Raw genomic sequence first — 18377 nt, 5'->3', positions numbered from 1 at the left:
TCAAATAGTTTGCCCAAGGTAAGTGACCTCCAGAACTCAACGTGGTTTGGCTGCAGGGCTCTGTTATGTCTATTACGTCGCGGTGCCACTCACAATCATGCAGCCAAACCAGACAAACTCTAGTCTGACGCCTCCATTGGCGGGACTATCTATCCAAACCGAGTAAACAGACCTTCTGCTATTTCTTAGTTCTAAGAGCTGTCAAGAACCGTTAACACCATTCTCAATTCATAGTAAACTTCAGAAATGTCTCCTTCACAAGATCATCTTCTCCAGGATTTCCCAGGATTTCCTCCCTTCCCTCCCATGGCTTGTGCACAGGTGCATGAGGGACTCCTACTAGATTAATTAGATATCTCAGGTGTGCGAAAATACATTCTTGTCCTCCCAAGTACCCAGTCGCGGCCTAACCAACCAAGGGGAGGGAAAGCTTAAGGAGAAGTAGCATGGGGCGTTCAGGATCTTGCCCTGGGCTCAGCTACAAACTAAAGGATCTCCAAGCACTTGTGAGTTTTTCAATGTTGCACCTTAACCTGTTCGTGTGAAGTGTTCATAAGCACGAATCGACAGGTAAATCACACCAAGAGAAAGGTGAGCACTGAGAAAGAATGAACTACCTTCTGTGTCTAACCACTAAGAAATAATAATAAAATCATCACCATCTCCATCATCATCAGTGATCTGGCTACACTTTTCACAAAGATGATGCATCCCAACTTCTTTCCTTATCTGGCTATTGAAATTTAGAACTTCTCATAGTCTGGTGGTAAGACGCTTTCATAACTGTTCGTCTAAAGCAACGGTTTTTTGCTGAGTCAAATGTGTTAACCTTTATCATATTTCCCATTGCTGATGGATTAGCCCACTACTGAAAAAATCCTGTAATTTTGACCTTCTTTATATAAAAGCATATGCAAAATAGGTAGATACAGAAGAAAATTGAACATGCGAACAAGGACTTCAGATAAGAACCTTAACTGTCTAAATTAAGCCGAAATAATTTAGATATTCATCAAATTCAGTAAGGAGAAAAGCCTCTTCCTATCACTCATGCAACATCGCTATCATAACATTAATCGTTGGAGGGTTGCTGAGCTTGAGAAGCCTTTGAACCATTTTGTTTCGCTTCCAAGTGTCAGCTGGCTGGTAGGGATATGGTGAGAAGCAACAGGTGTAGTAAGACCACAAAAATTTCACCATGAAGCTGTGAAGCCTTTAAGAAAGTGGCACATGGAAGCACTGTGAGTATATGCCGAAAATTTCCATTTTCTGCTACTTTTTCAAAAGCTTTTCCTTTAGAAAGCAAGAAAGTCATTCGTTATCTACAGTATGCATGGATTCAGATTACTAAAGAGTTGAAAGTGAAGGCTACATGAAAAAGAGTCTGTGTGGTCATGCGCACATCAACACTGTTCTGGTGGTAAATATTATTTATCCCCCCAAGACAGAAATTTTCAGAAAGTTTAAATCTTTTTTCATAAACACTTAAAAGGGATAAAAGTTTATCATCTTAAAATATTTCATTCTATTGTGGATGCAGTTCCTTTGGGCCCTAGTTGCCGAACTGTTTATAGTTCCTGAGCTGTAAATTAACATCTGATTTACCATGTAGTTGCAAAGAAACTTGTAACTTGTTTGTGAAATATTTAAATAAAGGTTATCTGGGATTTTTAATGTGTGTACTTGGTCTTAGACTGTCTTTAGTACCATTTCAACACAGCGACAGAGCAAAGGGACATTTTTTTAAATGGGGATCTGGTTGGCCTATAATGTTGAAAGACCAAGACTAAAACCAAGTGCTAGCCTGACTGATAATTAACTCTTCCCTCTGCTTCCTTCATAACAGTCAGAGCCCTCTGATGTGAAAGAAACAGATAGATGATTAGATAGATAGATAGATAGATAGATAGATAGATAGATAGATAGATAGATAGATAGATAGATGGTAGATAGATAATTAGATGATAGATAGATATAGATAGATAGATAGATAGAGGGGCGCCTGGGTGGCTCAGTCGTTAAGCGTCTGCCTTCGGCTCAGGTCATGATCCCGGGGTCCTGGAATGGAGTCCCACATCGGGCTCCCTGCTCACTGGGGAGTTTGCTTCTCCCTCTGCGTCTCCCCCTGCTTGTGTTCCCTCTCTCACTGTGTCTTTCTCTGTCAAATAAATAAATAAAAACTTTAAAAAAAAGAAGATAGATAGATAATAGATTGATAGAAATAGAAGCTTGATAGGATAGGAATAGAAAGCAAGATAACTTTAGGGAGGTCCTTAACAAAAGAGAGGAAAGGTGCTAATAGTTAATAAGTGCCTCGCACGAACCAGATATGTTACATACGCATGCATGTATATACATATTATATTATACATAACATGTAATTTATATGAAATATAATTATGCATTGCATATATCATGTATATAATGCATGGAGTATTGGAGTAGGCCGTATCTCCACTGCACCGATGTGACAACGAGGCTCACAAGTGAAAACGGTCTCACACTAGGTCTCGCCTAGAAGGGGTGCATGTGACTCCCAACACCGGTATTTTTCCACTCTACCCTAAGATAGCACCACGCCACCTGAGGCCCAGAATAAACCCCCGAGGTGGTACCCTCTCGTATACAACACATGAACTTGACAGTGACAAGACAATCTGACACAACAGCATAAGGGAAGCAGAAGAAAACCAAACGTGCAAGTCAGAGTCTCTCTGAAACATTTCCTTCCTCCCCGGGCATCTGTCTCCAGGAAATTGCCAGTTTGCGTAAATAAATAGGAAACTGATTCCTTGGCAGCCAATCACGGGGACGCTAATTTGGAGAATTGCCACAAATGAGCATGAGAAAGTAACCCGACACTTCAAACCAAAAGCCAAACAACTCAAGATGGGTCCGGACACTGCTGATCACGCCATTCTTCTCCATAAAACAGTTTTCTGTTCTTATGTAAACACAGCCTCAAAGAGACCTTCCCCTGCTCCTCCACACAAGACAAAGAACCCAGGGCACACTCCAGAGATAACTCCAGAGATGGCTTTTCACATGGGAACCCAAGCGAGGAGGACTGGTGCCAGGAGGTAGGCATTTCTAAAGGAAATGTGCCAGAACTCGACGCCTCTCTCCAAAATGGAGCCCTACCTTTGCTCCTCGGCAAGGCCTGCACCCCTTCAAGGTGGATCCCGAAGGCCCTGCCCAGCCCCCTCCTTGTGCCCACAGAAGGGGGACTGGTGCCTTGAATGTTCTTGTATACAAAAGAGATATCCGGCATCTGCAGAAATTCCCAACTACCCTTCCCGAGATTTCTCCGCGAGAAAAGTGACTTGTTACAGCAGCTCGGCAACCTTTCCTCATGCTTCCCCTTCGCCAAGTACGTAACGGTGTGCGATTTCAAAGCAAGCACCCCCTCTTTACCCTCTGCTTCCCTGTCTTCTCTTAGGCCAGAATTTTCTAAACTTTAATCCTATAAGATCTTCATGATTTAATGATGTCCCTCTCCCACCTCTGCAAATTTCGCCACCCCGGTGCATCTACCTTACAATTACAACTATAGTTTTCAACTATATAATTTTAAGTTTATCATCTTTGCTTAAATGGGTATATTTTAAAAGAAAATCATATATTACCACCATGAATGAAAAGCCACTATCACTTGGGATACACTAAAGTAACAAGCAAAATAAATACAAAGCAAAATGGCAGAATAGGAGGGTCCAGTCCTTACATGTCCCTCCCCCCCTCACTTCCCCACTACAGAAATACCAATTTTAACAACCACCCATAGATGAAAACATGTTTTGGGGAGCCCAGAAACACCCCTGAAATGTTCCAGTACCTTGGTGGAGCGAAAAAGCCAGAGGAGAGATGCACTGAAGAGGTAAGAAGAGTGTTACCTCACCCCTCCTCCAAGGCAGCACAGCTCAGGGGCAAGAGAGATCTCCCGGTTCAAAGCTTCCCCAGCTTCACAGGACATCGCCCACTTGTGTCTTGTCCTGCCAAGAACATCGGGGGGATCGGCACTGCTGAATAGTCTGGGGACACCTAGGAACAGAGAAAAGGGGGCGGTGGAGGGGAGAGCTTATAGCACCAATGGATCTTAACAACTGGCCACAGATCCTACGGCCTGGCATACAGTCTCCATCAACAGTCCTGCTCACAGAGGAACAGCACTCGAAAAATGAAAACGAGAACTAATATGTTCTCCAGCAATCCCGCTGCTGGGTATTTACCCAAAGAAATTGAAATCAGGATCTTGGAGAGATCACTGGGCTCCCCGTTAACTGCAGCACTATTCACAAACAGCCACGGCGTGGGAACAACCTAGATGTCTGTCGAGGAATGAATGGATGAAAATAACGTGGTATATGTATATATACAACGGACTATGATTCAGCCTTTTAAAAGAAGGAAATCCTGCCATTTCTGACTACAGGGATGGACCCAGAGGGCATTATGCTAAATGAAACAAGCCAGACACAGAGAGACAAATAATATATGATCTCACTTACATGTGGAATCTAAAATTCACAATTCATAGGTGCAGAAAGTAGAATGGTGGTTGCCAGGGACTGGGGGTGAGGGAAATGGGGAGATGTTGGTCAAAGGGAACAAGTGAGGACACTTTGGGAGGTGATGGGTATGTTTATGAGCTTGATGGTGATGGTTTCATGGGCGTATTCTTATCCCCAAACTTGCTGAGTTGAATACATTAAATATGTACAGCTCTTTACATGGCACTCATACCTCAATAAAGTGGTTTTAAGAAATAATGAAATAAAATAAATACAATGAAAACCAAAAAGGTGATTAACTTTTAGGTAGACAGTATGTCTGCCTAAGGTCTAGGCAGGAGGCTGCCCTGTGTTAAAAGGAGAGAGAAACAAGGATGAGCAACGACTTAGACTCAGTAAGACCCAAGAGAGACACTGCACCTGTCACAAAGAGGAATGAAGAACCACCTGTTCTGTTATGTGTCTCTCTTGTGACCAGGCATCCAGAATCACTTCGATGCCTTTCGATAGAAACAAAACAAGCAAAACTGCATGAAGAGAAGGTTGCAGATCCAGTACCTGAAGGTGACAGGTCCTTCTCTTTCTAGAACCTTCTCTCTCTAGAACCTTCTCTTTCTAGACCCCTTTCTGCATTCTACTGAGTGGTAGCACAGAACCACCCAGGGCCACCTTATTGGAGTGGTTTTGTTTTCTATTTGCTTTTTGTGTTGTTGGGTTTTTTGTTTGTTTGTTTGTTTGTTTGTTTTACCACTTTTATATGCCCAGAGGAAGGAGTCCATGGGAAGGGGCGGTTAGGAGAAGGAAGCACGTTCCTGGAGTGGGTTGAGAGGTCCAGGGCCCAGGGCCCAAGCCCGCACAGGAGGCAGGATACCTGGTGTAGAGGCAACAAGGACCGGAGTCACGCAGGTGCGGGTACTTATGGAGACACGGAGGGTAGGACGTGCGTGACAATAGTCTCTATTGTCCCTGCAAAACAGAAGATAAAGTCATCCTCTGAGACGGAAGGGATGAAACACTGGGTTTGGAGAGACCGGGAAGGTTTGGACGGTCTACGAAAGGCTGCGGGCTGGCTCGTGGCCGGCGCCGTGGCAGGAGGCTGCTCGTCCGCAGTGGCACCCCGCCACCGGGGAGAACAGCAGAGCGGGTGAACAGAGCTGAGACCAGCGTCGGGTCACAACGGTGCTGATGCAGGTGCAGCCGGGGAAAAGACGAGTTGCAGGTTCTCCAAGCGCCTGCGGTGACCCCTGCTTCCCGCTTACAGGGCACACCCAGCATCTCACTGCCAAGCAGCCACCTGTGCGCAGGGGCGCGTCCCTGAGCGCAGGGCTGGCGAGGGAGGGGCGCGGAGACAGCCCAGCTGAACCAAAGAGCCTGTGTGAACGTATCACGTTAGCTTACATAAAACCGCACCGTCCTGAAAGGGGGAAAGGGAATGACTTCAGGCACACAATTAATCTCGAAAGATCTTTTTCTAAAAAAATGCTAAGCTTTAAAACAAGGGTTGTTCAAAACCGAAATTTTAAAGGTTAATTGCTAGTGTCTTACACCTAATTCAATAGTTTCGCTAATGCAACAATATTCAGTTAAGTTCAGTGTGTGAACCCTACAAAGTAAGTATATCAGCCATGACTATAAATCCGTGAAATTTTTGTGTAAAGCAGCTGTTTAAAAGACCTTGGTCTCCATACAGAAAAAGTATGCTGTCTTTCTACTTAAGTGCAAAAAAAAAAAACCCTCCACTAAACAGTGTCAAGAATTTTTTTTTAAAGATTTTATTTATTTATTAGAGAGAGAGCATGAGTGGAGGGGAGGAGCAGAGGGTGAGGCGAAGCAGGCTTCCCACGGAGCAGGGAGCCCGATGCGGGGCTCGATCCCAGGACCCCGGGATCATGACCTGAGCCGAAGGCAGACGCTGAATGGACTAAGCCACCCAGGCGCCCCAGGAACTTTTCAGTCAGGATAAAAAGGACTCCAGAATCCTGCCAGAAATACACATACCCTAAACAAAAACAAAACAAAACTGTCAGTCCTAGTGCTAATTTGTGTTCTGTGTTGCTCACAGCCATAAACCAGATTTGGCTACAAATCCAGGGTGTGGAGATCCAGACTTCTCTGCAGAGTATGGGGCTCCCAGTGACGGGGGCAAGAAGCAAGAAAGCCTGAAATCCTACCCAGCCTTGGCTACTCATGAGCTAAATCATCCTGGAGCTTTATGTAAACACTATAAAATACCAAGTATGGTACAGATTTCAAGGGCTATTACTTTACCAACTGCTTTGGGTTAAATTGGGTCCCCCACCCACCCAAAAAAGACACATTGAAATCCTAACTCCTAGTACCTCAGAATGTAACTTATTTGGAAACAGGGTCTCTGCAGATACAAAAAGTTAAGGGGAGGTCATACTGGAGTAGGGTGGGTCCCAAATCCAATGTGACTGGTGACCTTATAGGGAGAGAGAGACACACACAGGGAGAAGGCCACAGGAAGACGGAGGCAGAGAGGGGCGGGATGCATCTACAAGCTAGGGAACACCAAGATTTGCCAGCAGCCCCCAGAAGCTAGGAGAGAGGCACGGAACAGATCGCCCTCATGGCCCTCCGAAGGAGCCAACCCTGCTGGCCCCTTGATTTCAGACTCCTGATCTCCAAAACTGGGGGAATATAACTGTCTTGTTTGAAGGCACCCAGTTCGTGGTAATTAGTCACAGCTGCCCCAGGAAATGGATGCCAATGTCAATACATACAGAGGAAAATTCTCAAGCAATGCCACAATCGAAAATAAATTCATACTTGAAAACCGAGCCAACCGAATTCTAGTCAATGTCCATAGATCCTTCTAACGCTACTGGTTCTCAACTGAGGGTGGCCCCCACCCCATTCCCACAGACCCCTGGAGACACTGGGCAGTATCTAGAGGTATTTGCGGTTGTCACATTGAGGTGGGGGGGATGCTACTGGCATCTAGTGGGTAGAAGTCAGAGAAGTCACCCAGCATCCTACCATGTGCGGGGCACCCTGCACCCCCCACAACAGCTCGAGGTCCCAACTCAGCAGCAGCCCCCTCCTTAAACACCCAAATCCAGCCTGTGAACCCTGCAGCTGACCTCCCCTTGCCCAAACCAGGAACCTTCCCCGCTCAACACCATGGAACATCACGCTGAATGAAAGAAGCCCAGCACTAGGGAGGGCTTACTGTCTCGTTCCACTTACACGAAGTGGAAACACAGCAACACAAACGATTGTGACCGGTCACCCTGGTGGGTGGGTTGGAGGGGCGATAGGAAAGGGGCTGAAGGGCTTCCTGGAAGCCGGTCGTGTTTCTTGAGGTGGGGCTGGTTAACACGTGCGGACTCTATGAAAAGACACTCGGGATTTCTACACCATCCAGAACCTACGTTCTACTTTGAACACCACCTGCCTCACTGGGTCAGCACCTCCTCGACTGTCTGGGGAGAAGGAGGAACACCGGGGTCAGGGCTGTGACCAGGCCCGCAGCTGGGCAGCGGGGCGTGTGCTGGGTGCGCCTCTCACCACGGGGCCTCAGTTTCCCCTCCGGGGACCGGACCCCCTTCTCCCTACTCGGGGTTTGCGGGGCTCTGTAGGAGGACAGGCGGTGGCACAGGCCTGGGTTTGGCACCTCGCAGGCGCCCATAAGTGTGTCCCGGCGGCCCGGACAAAACCAGCGCGACCTTTAACGACAGCCTGGAAAAGGACCAAGACCACCGCCCCCGCCAACGGCTCCCACTGCGGGGCCGGCTCCCCTTTTCTTCGCCCGGGTTCAGGGAGGGGCGGGGGCGGGGCGGGGCCTGCTGGGGGCGGGGTCAGGCAGGGCGGAGGGGCGGGGCGGGGCCTCGCTCGGAACGGAAACGCGAGAGCGCAGGCCCTTCCGGCGCGTGCCACGAACTACAACTCCCACAACGCGCCGCGGCCCCGCGGTTGGCCTCAGTCGTCGCGAGAGGAGGCCGCTGGGGGCGGTGCTTGGGCGCCGACAAACGGAAGTGTGGGTGACGGTTGAGACTTCGCCGCCAAGCTGGGAACCGGGGAGATGGCCGAGACTGACCCCAAGACCGTGCAGGATCTCACCTCGGTGGTAAGGGACGCCTGCCGGGCCCTAGGTCGCGGGGCCCCCGGGCCGAGGGGCCCTGTCCGCGGCCGGGAAGGGCCGAGTCTCCGGAGGCCGGGCTTCCAGCGGCTTCACCGGCCGAGGCCCCCAGGCCCAGCCTGCACCCCACCAGCCCCACCAGCCCCACCAGCCCCACTCGCCTGACCTGAGCCGCCGCCCCCACCCCGCGCACTCCCCCCCACCCCCCCCAGCGCTCCCCGCACTCGTCACACCCCGAGGCCTCCGCGAAAGACCTAGCGAACTGTGAATCGCGGCGGCCGCGACGGAGAGGGGTCTCGCCACCCAGTCGGGGTCATGGGGGCGGGGGGGGGGGGGGGGGGACAGTCCCTGCTGAAGGCTGCAGAGCCGCCCAGAGCAGAGGCCTGGGAGGAACGGGACCGGGACCCCCGTCCCGACCCCAAGCAGGTGTCCCAGGGTGAGCGCGAGGTGGTCTTCCTGTTTCTCAGGTGCAGACACTCCTGCAGCAGATGCAAGATAAATTTCAGACCATGTCCGACCAGATCATTGGAAGAAATATCCTTTGTATGTGCGGTCAGCCTCTGCGGGCCCTTGGCTCCTATGGTCCGGGACGCGGTGTTGACAAACGAGTGGTTTGCAGGCCAGCTGCAGGCAGTCATTTACCACGTTTTTTATTTTGTTGTTCTTACTTTTTTTAACTGAGCTCGGGTGGAGTCTTCCTGAGCCGCGCGGTGCCAAGAGCTGGGGATACCGCCGGACTGGACCCCTGGCCTCCAGACACTTCGGTTTACCAACAGTGGCGTCTAGTATGAGTGCGGACTGTGAGCTAAGCATCGGAGGGGGATCTCTGCTCTGGGCCTCACCGCAGCCTGATGAAGAAGTTGTAGTGTTACCTTCGTTGAGCGGATGCACACACAGCAGCTTAGAAAAGTGGGCGAACTTGCCCAGGTGCCCGGACTAGGAAAGGGCAGGGCTGGCGTGTGATCCTTGCCCCAGACTCCTGGCAACCACCAGAATTTGACCCTGCTCGTAGGAAAACCAGTTTCACGGAGACGGTTTGAGGCCATAGTGTCCAGGGCCCCAGAGGGAAAGGAGGAGAGGTGGGAGGTGCTGGTGTGTGTGGCCTTTAACTTCACCACTTGATGACATGAGCAGTCGCATTGACGACCTGGAGAAAAACATTGCAGACCTCATGACACAGGCTGGGGTGGAAGAGCTGGAGGGTGAAAACAAGATCCCTGCCACACCAAAGAGTTGAAGGTGAGGGAGGTGACAGTCTCAGGAGGTGTGTGTCACTGTAACTTTGATGTGGTCAGGCTTTCTCTCTCGATCGGTTCCCAGCCGTGATCCCAGCAAGCATCTCTCATTTTCCTGGTTTTTATTAATTAGACCTGTATCCTTAGTATTGGTTAACATTAGGTAATCACTGAGTTTACATCATTGCAGACAAATACCGAAAAATGTATTTTGTTGGCCTGCAAATTCTTAACTGCTGGCAGATATTTTTTTTTTTTTTTTTTGGTAACCCAAACCCCACAATGCCACCTTCAACTTCATAAATGCCTTGAATTCTAAGGGTTCTCTTGGGAACACCCCCTCCACTAGATAAATGCCAGGACAACACCTGATTATGACTTGAATGAACCGGGTTAGGCCACAGTAAGCCTTCACCCTAGCGTTGATTTAAATTTCCACTATGGTTGGCTCAGTCGGTTAAGCGTCTTCCTTCTGCTCAGGTCATGATCTCAGCTCAGGTCGTGATCTCAGCCCCACATGGGTCTCCCTGCTTCGTGGGGAGACTGCTTCTCCCTCTCCCTCTGCCCTCTCTCTCTCTCTCTCTAATAAATAAAATCTTTCTAAAAGTTAATTAATTTCCACTACACAGCTCCAGATATCTGAGGAATGATGGATGATCAACAATAGCCGCGTAGCAAGACAGCAAGATGCAGTTGGCTGCCTTAGTCTCCCCATAGTGGGTTTCTTCCTTATAATAAGGCTTTTCAGGGGGCGCCTGGATGGCTCAGTCGTTAAGGCATCTGCCTTCGGCTTGGGTCGTGGTCCCAGGGTCCTGGGATCGAGCCCCGCATCGGGCTCCCTGCTCTGCGGGAAGCCTGCTTCTCCCTCTCCGATTCCCCCTGCTTGTGTTCCCTCTCTCCCTGTGTTTCTCTCTGTCAAATAAATAAATAAAATCTTAATAAGAAATAAAAAAATAAGGCTTTTCAGGAGTATGGTGGTTACCTCGCTGCAACCCAAAAATCATTTTGAAACTCCCCTTTCTCTGATCCCATTTTTAGTATTTTTTATATATTTTTTAAGATTGTATGTACCTATTTGTCAGAGAACACAAGCCGGGGAGGGGCAGAGGCAGAGAGAGAAGCAGGCTCCCCACCGAGCAGGGAGCCCAGTGCGGGACTGATCCCATGACCCCAGCCGAAGGCAGACAGTTAACCGACTGAGCCACCCAGGCGCCCCTAGCATTTTAATTCCCTATGAAAATAAAGTTTACTGAGAATTTTCAGGTAACTAGAGTACCAAGCAGAATAGACAGTAAAAAGCACCAGATTCGTTTTTTAAATGTTTGGGGCGTGTCCTGGCTGGACCACATTAGAAGTAGCTGTGACATGCAGGTAGCTTTGAAGTCCAAGAAGAGAGAGACTTGGGAGCTAAAAGACTTTGAAATTTGCTGTTATTTTAACCAGGAGATCAGGTTGATTTCACTGTGTGAGTCAGTCACACACTTGTTATGTGTGGGCTGTCCTCGTTATTCCTACAGAGCGATGATTTGGAAAATGTCCTGCTTCTCTGAGTCTCATGCCACATGGCGGTCAAAAGTCTCATCCAGTGAATGAGCACGTCCTATGGAGGACCGCAGGATGAAGACTTTCCGAGTGACAGGGCTGATCCAGAGGAAGAAGAGCTGGGAACGGATTCAGAAGTTTTTAAATAAAGATTTCCAGTTAAATCGGTTGCGGTATCTTTGCTGGGGCATCGCGCAGAGAGAGGACGTCTAGTTGACTAGAGGCTTCGAAAGGACCTGTACTGTTTGACAGTGCTGTGTGTCCGTGTGCTCTGTCCCTGTAGGAGCATAACGTGTCGATGGTTTTTCTTTTCCAGCAGGTGGCTAATTCCCCCCCTGAAGTCCGGAACACCACTTTCACAAGCTGAGAGAAGACCGAATGGCTTTCTGAAGCGACTGCTGTGTGTAGACAGGTTTCCGACCCTAAAGTGTGCGTTCTTCTTACCACGTACTATATAGTCTGTAGAGTGATTCTCCCCCCAGTCTCTTGAACATGGAAACTCCACATCTTGGACCTTGGTCAGTCGTGCTGTTAAATATTAAACACTAAAACTTCGGCGGTTCCTGCATAAAATTGTCACCTTTTCTAGTGTATTTTTGTGAAGTTGTTGTTTTCTATCATTCCTTTTGTAGTAGTTGCTGTTTGATGAACGTTGCTGTGTAATTTTTTATTAGGCATCCGGTAGACCCTTCCGTTATAAGTAGATCTTGTGAAGGAAGACATGTGGCAAGTTGAGGGTTCTTTAATTCTCCGCACGGGGTGTTGAGCCAACACCAAATCGCATGTTTGGTGGTACATTTCACATGGGTAAACAACATTTAAAAATTGTTGATTCGGAAATCTCTGGCGCTACCCGGTTGTCAAAACTCAAATTGACCCGCAGCATCCTGAGTTAAGTCTCTGAGGCCAGAGGCCGAAGCACTGACGAGTAAGCCCTGCCACTCCGCGTGCGAGAATTGTTCGGTTCGCAAAGGGACGCAGCCGCCTAAGGTACCGAGGCGCTCATTAGTTAGCGTTTTGCATGAGATTTGGATACGTGAGTAGGCCCCTGTGCTGTTCATCTACGATCGTCACCATAGAAAATCTGGCAGGATTTTACAGCCCAGTTCGCCGTCTTGTCTGGGAGCTACTGCTTTGGGAAAAGGAACAGAACAGGAAGACAGACCCATGTGAAGTCCGTGCCGGTTGCTTGGCTAGGAAATGATAAATGACTTGTAATCGGCTCAAGTTTTTAAGACTGATTTCTTTCAACTATTTCTTACCTAAATTCTTACAGAATCACGGTTTTGTTATTGATTATAGAAGATAGGGATAATAATACTCTTGCCACTCAAAAAAGCCGTGCCCGGAGTGCTAAGCCCGGAGGCCGGGACTGACTGCGGGAGACCCATGTGATTGCCCCAGTGAAGGGACTTTGTCCACAGAAAATGGGAAAAGTTGAGGAAGGGGACAGTGCTTCTTAGAAGGAAGCCCTGAATGAGCGAACACAGTGTGAGTGTTTTGAAGTTTCCTCTATCACCAGTCGTGTTTGTATTGCAAATAGGTAATATGATGAAGAAATCACGTGTCCTAGTTATAGGTGACGTAAGTAACACAAAGTAAGTTTCTTCTGAGATATGAGGATTAAGCACTGTTAACCACCCTGCTGCAGAAACTTCTCTGGCAGGCCAGTAGGTTGCTGCCAGGCGCCGCCCAGCAGAGGAACCCTGCATGCAGGAGGCTCTCGAGCCAGCGAGGACCTGGCACGTGGCAGGGACACAGCCACTTGCTGTCCGGATGTAGGTAGGAGTTGTCGTTAAGTAAGGGAAAGATTTCAGAGGCAAGCTCCCCTGACCAGAAATATCTGCCATGAATAAAGGTGCCTGAAATCCTGCTATCGACGCGTCCTTTGTGTCCACGATGATTTGGTTTTCCACGTTTTCGGATTTAAATGGACACACCATTTTAGATGATGGGCTAAAACCTCTGGAAGGATTAGGTCCACAGAGCCGGAGGCCGCGCGTGGGAAGGGGGGTGTGGGCGGGGCTGTGCTGTGGGAGAGGGGGGCCAGGGAGCGCCAGAGCCGGGGGCAGACTGCTCTCTGAGGAGAGCTGGGCTTACCCACATCCCTGAGGCAGGCCTTTTCCAAGTACGTTGCCCAGGACACTTGTCCTTGGAGAAACACTAGCAAAGAAGGGTTTATGGTCACTTGGGTTTAGCAAACTTGCCTCCTACTAGATTCACTTCATGAAAATTCACAGTGCAAATTAGCATATTAAAGGCTCCGAGGTCCCAGAGCAGAGTAATGTGATTTAACTTTCTCACCTGCCAGTTTCCAAGTTATTTGACCAAGGATCTTTTTTTACACTTAGCACCTAATTAACATTTCATTGAACTAGCGCGCTGTAAAATACACAGGGGGGAGATAGCAGTTAAAGTAATCCAATAAATAGCTTTGGATTCAGTTTATAACTGCCTGCCTTGCCAAGTACTCGACGTGTTGGCCAAGCCTCTGGGCAAAGCCTTATTTAGCCTGATATAACTTTGGGACCCTGGTGAAGCCGTCACATTTGTACGAAATGATGGCTTTGCCTCACCGTGGAAGCGAGAACCTCAGATGCCTGCTCAGCCCCGTCACCCCACGCACCCCTGGGAGCAGGTGCTTGCTGCCACAGCCCCCTGGCTTGTCTCCGCCTTGGGCCCACAGCCCGGGGCCACGCCTGGGGCCACGGGCCCCTCCTTGCGCTGCTTCCTCTGTGGCTGACACCCCCTCCTGCGGGCTTGGAGGCGCGTGTTTGCAAGGAGCAGCATGGACCCTTTCCAGTTCCGGGAGCAGTCTCTGCAGGGCAGTGTGTTACCTCTCTTACACTCCAACTGGTTTGTGTCCACTTAAAGGTCATGAAGATCCTACTGAGGACTGATGAATATAACAAGCATGGAGGGGGCTTGCACTAAGCAAAACGCTTCAGTTCAGTTGAATGCCCTCACCTCCCAAACCAGGAGGCCCCTCATCAGCTTCCTCCCTGGGCCTAGCGCTTTCCTTCAAGCCACAGGATTTTAAAACACTTTAATCTCCTCGATTTTTATTTTCTGTTTCATTTCTAGTGAAGTGCCATCATGTATGACCTTATCAGAATATACGTCTCATATTTTGGGTAATTAAAGGTTAATTTGTCTTCATGAGTTGTCGGGATCCTAACTGCACTTGCAACATTGCTGCTAAGGGAACAGAGTCCTCCAAACAATCCATGCAAAATGAACTTTTTTTTAACATCCTGTTTGTACATTGAAGGTTCCCTCTAAGAATAATTGTTCCTCTTTTTTTTTTTAATTCGGTAGCTTATATGAATCAGTTTAAGTGGAGGAATTGGCACCATCTGTTGTCAGATCTAACCCTGAAAATTAACTGGCAACAATTGACAGTCTAGCTAGCACTTTCTGAAAGTGTTTGTTATAAGCCACTGCGCTGGGCTGGGCATTTTGTTTACATTATTTGTCTTAATCCTCAAGACAACTCTGAGTTAGGTTTTTAATCTCATCAGTCTCTGTTTAAACAGAAGAACCCATGGGTGAGTGGCCGTGAGGTCACCCGGCTGACGGCGGTGACACTGGACCCCCCCTACAGCTGGCCCAGTGGCCGAGCGCACACTCACAGCTGGGCTTCGTCTGCCTCCAAATACGTATGTCCATGCACGCTCTGGGAATCACCGACCCCCTACCTCCGTGGATCTTGAAATTGTTTTCAAAAGGCTGATTTTGTGTTTTCAATTAAACATCACCCAACTTAAATACTAAACATGCTTGACGTGAATTTTTATTCAGGATTAAAACTATGCAGGGCTCGGAGAAAACCTGTACTCCTGGACTAGCAACTTTTTTTGTTTTCTCCTGGACAAGTTGAGAACAACTCAAGTCCAGGTGAGTGTTTCAAATATTTGCCTTGACAGAACAGAGAAAGACATGTATCATATGACCTCACTGATAAGAGGAATTCTTAATCGCAGGAAACAAACTGAGGGTTGCTGGAGTGGGGGGTGGGGTGGGAGGGATGGGGTGGCTGGGTGATAGACATTGGGGAGGGTATGTGCTATGGTGAGCGCTGTGAATTGTGCAAGACTGTTGAATCTCAGATCTGTACCTCTGAAACAAATAATGCAATATATGTTAAGAAAAAAAAAAAAAGAAGAAGAAGGTAGCGGGAGGGGAAGAATGAAGTGGGGGAAATCGGAGGGGTAGACGAACCATGAGAGACGATGGACTCTGAAAAACAAACGGAGGGTTCTAGAGGGGAGGGGGGTGGGAGGATGGGTTAGCCTGGTGGTGGGTATTGAGGAGGGCACATTCTGCATGGAGCACTGGGTGTTATGCACAAACAATGAATCATGGAACACTTCATCTAAAACTAATGATGTAATGTATGGGGATTAACATAAGAATAAAAAAAAAAGTGAATATTTGCCTTGACAGAATCCCAGGGAATACTAACTCCTGCTTCTCACATTCGTCTCCTTGCTCCCACCTCATCACTTCTCACGCGCGGAAATTCTCCCTGAGACCCTCCTGGGGGGTGGGGGGAAGAAAGAGCCCCTCCCACAATGACCCATTTCCTTACCATCTTATCAGGTCACTTTGTTAAAAAAAAACACACACGCACAGATGAGTACAGAAGTCTTAAGAAGGTACCCACGCCGCGATCACCTGGAATCTTCGGCCATCATGTATGAAGGTAAGTGTCTGCTTTTAGCTGCAGCTTCTTTAAAACTCTTTTTCAATGAATGGAAATGGGGGGAGGGGGGCCGTGAGTCTCTGCCCAGAAACAAAAACCAGAGCGATTATGATTGAACTCCTCGCCCCACAAATCACTTTGGAAATAGGAAGGGAGTTTGTCTCTACAAGTCAGGTTGACTCAGAAAAGAATCCATTCTAATGTTTTGCCCTCACACCAAGAGAGGTGCCTGGAAGTTCTTCAGACACCTGCCTCGGGTAAGATTTATAGCTAATAGATACAGAACATCTGCTTCCGTGGGTCCCTGGCCACTGTTGGTGAAATGTAATGCTGTGTATGTAGCTCCTTGAGCAAGGCCAAAGCATGTTTATAGACCGCATACATAAATGTCTCGGGCTGCTCCCCTGCTTCCTGGTGGTAATCTTTATGGTATGTTTATAGTTTCCCACTCTGTGGATACGTTTTGACCAATTACTCATATTGGGCAGCAGCAAATTGTCTACCTTCCAAAGAGGAACAGTATCGTTGCCCAGAATTAAGAATAGCCCGGAGTTCAGGATCCGGTGTTTGGAAGCACTTCACTGCATATAACAGAAAGCACAGCCTCGTAAGCCAAAGGGGGTGGTATGGCCTCGCAGGGCGGCAAATCCGCAGGGAGGGCCGCTCTGGGGAGCGTGAATTCCACACCTCCGCAAGACCATCCAGGACCCAGCTTTATACCGTCCTGGTGCAACCCACAGAAAGAGAACAGCTTTCTCCGGGTCTTTTTAAGATTGAAAAAAAATGTTTCCCCAAAGGTGTTCCTACCGCACTGCCCATCCCTAAATGCCTGTGTCTGAAACCATCTTTGGCAAGGCACCAGGCCCTGAGTGATAGGCTGAGCTCTGTGATTCTCATCTTTTGGTTCTCACGACTTGGGGATCGGGGCTGTGACTGGCATCTGGTGGGTGGGGACCAGGATGCTGCTCTGCATCCTCCAGCATGTACGTAGGACAGCCCCCACCACCAAGAATTAGCCAGCTCCACAGGTCAGCAATGGCAAGGGGGAGAAACCCCAGCTTGACCCATTCATGGTCCAACGTGAGCCCCGATGAGGCCCCTTCTAATAGTTCCTGGTTCCTTAGAGGATATAAAGAACAAAGCCAGGATTCTATCAGAATCCTGTCGGGTGGACAGCCTACGGTGTGTTACCGACCTCTCAGATGTAGCTTCCAGATTATAAATTGTAACACTGGAGATGATTAAATGAGGAATTCGCTTGCTCTTGACGTTGGCTGCGCAGCAGAGCCCCTTGGGGAACACTTCAGACCCCACGACCAGGCAGCACCCAGACCCACGCTGTCAGAGTCCCTGCAGGTCGACCCGGCCCCAGGCCTCGTGCTCAGCTCGCCTGTGCATCATGGTCGAGAGCTGCATTCGAGAAGGTCTGTCTAGTGCTGCTCATCGGGTGACGTAACTCCCTGAGCAGATCAGATGGGACTCTGCCAAGCTTCTGTCTGCCCAGCTGCCATGCCGACCTGGAGAGTTGAGGCTGGTACAGGTTATGTGGCGGTCGGTACGATTCACTTTTGCTTCAACCCCATCAGAAGGATTTCTGGTAATTTAAATATTATGGTTGTTCCTTTTAATGACACCCTCTCTCGGAAATAGAAGAAGGCCACCTGACTGATCCTGCTGCAAAATCCTATCGAGGTCAAGGATGGGCCCCAATTCTTCCGGCCACAGGAGTCCAGGACCGGCCTGGCACACACACTGCGTAGCTGGAAGAACTGCAAAATCACGTCCTACAGAGAAATCAGTCTCTGGTGTGTACCCAACTCACATGTTCCTCAGTCAGGACCCGTGTTCACCGGGCCAGAAGCAAGAATCTTAAAGAGACAGACTCTTCTGAAGCCAGCTGTCAAAATCACGCCGTCTTGCTAGCAGCCGTCCGAAAAGAAGGTTTATGATGGCCACAGGTGTGCTGGGGTCCGGGAGCCCCCATCACTGGCCAGACCTTCCACCAGAGCCCTTCCTCTGGGAGGTTGATCACATGACACATACATTTTGCCGGCATCATCAAAAGACAAGGCAGCAAGATTCTTTCAGTGGGTCAGTCTCACTTCCTCAAGGCAGACGAGCCTTAACGAGGATCTGTCACCCAGCTTTGTCTTCCCGGCCACAGAGGGCAGACCCTGTGGGACCTCTCTGGCGCAGCTGAGCCGGTGTTTCTGGAATCACTGACTGAGAAAATGTACTTCGCCACGAACCCTGCCAGAAATGTCTCAGGTTTATCCAAGCTC

At 48.8% G+C, this 18377-nt stretch overlaps 1 protein-coding gene across 2 annotated transcripts; it reads left to right on the top strand.

The window, feature by feature from the left end:
• Positions 1 to 8474: 8474 nt before the first annotated feature.
• HSBP1 (heat shock factor binding protein 1) lies at positions 8475 to 11983 on the top strand. Of its 2 annotated transcripts, none has more exons than XM_035024706.1 (4): positions 8475 to 8601; positions 9081 to 9147; positions 9732 to 9852; positions 11710 to 11983. In XM_035024706.1, exons 1-3 carry the CDS (start codon positions 8557 to 8559, stop codon positions 9848 to 9850), a joined length of 231 nt encoding a protein of 76 aa, XP_034880597.1. In that variant the 5' UTR covers positions 8475 to 8556; the 3' UTR covers positions 9851 to 9852; positions 11710 to 11983. The 2 variants fall into 2 exon arrangements, with proteins under 2 accessions (XP_034880597.1, XP_034880595.1); XM_035024704.1 differs by having other exon boundaries at positions 8477 to 8601; positions 11707 to 11983.
• The last annotated feature ends 6394 nt before the right edge of the window (positions 11984 to 18377 follow it).

The sequence above is a fragment of the Mirounga leonina genome, unplaced genomic scaffold (assembly GCF_011800145.1).
Source record: "Mirounga leonina isolate KUSES-001 unplaced genomic scaffold, KU_Mleo_1.0 Mir_180, whole genome shotgun sequence".
NCBI lineage: Eukaryota > Metazoa > Chordata > Mammalia > Carnivora > Phocidae > Mirounga > Mirounga leonina.
This window is presented reverse-complemented; position numbering and strand designations above follow the sequence as displayed.

Coding starts and splice junctions, on each gene's coding strand:
- HSBP1 (XM_035024706.1), top strand. CDS start 8,557: ATGGCCGAGACTGACCCCAAGACCGTGCAGGATCTCACCTCGGTG. Junction 8,602..9,080: donor TGCAGGATCTCACCTCGGTG/GTAAGGGACGCC, acceptor CCTGTTTCTCAG/GTGCAGACACTCCTGCAGCA. Junction 9,148..9,731: donor CGACCAGATCATTGGAAGAA/ATATCCTTTGTA, acceptor TAACTTCACCAC/TTGATGACATGAGCAGTCGC.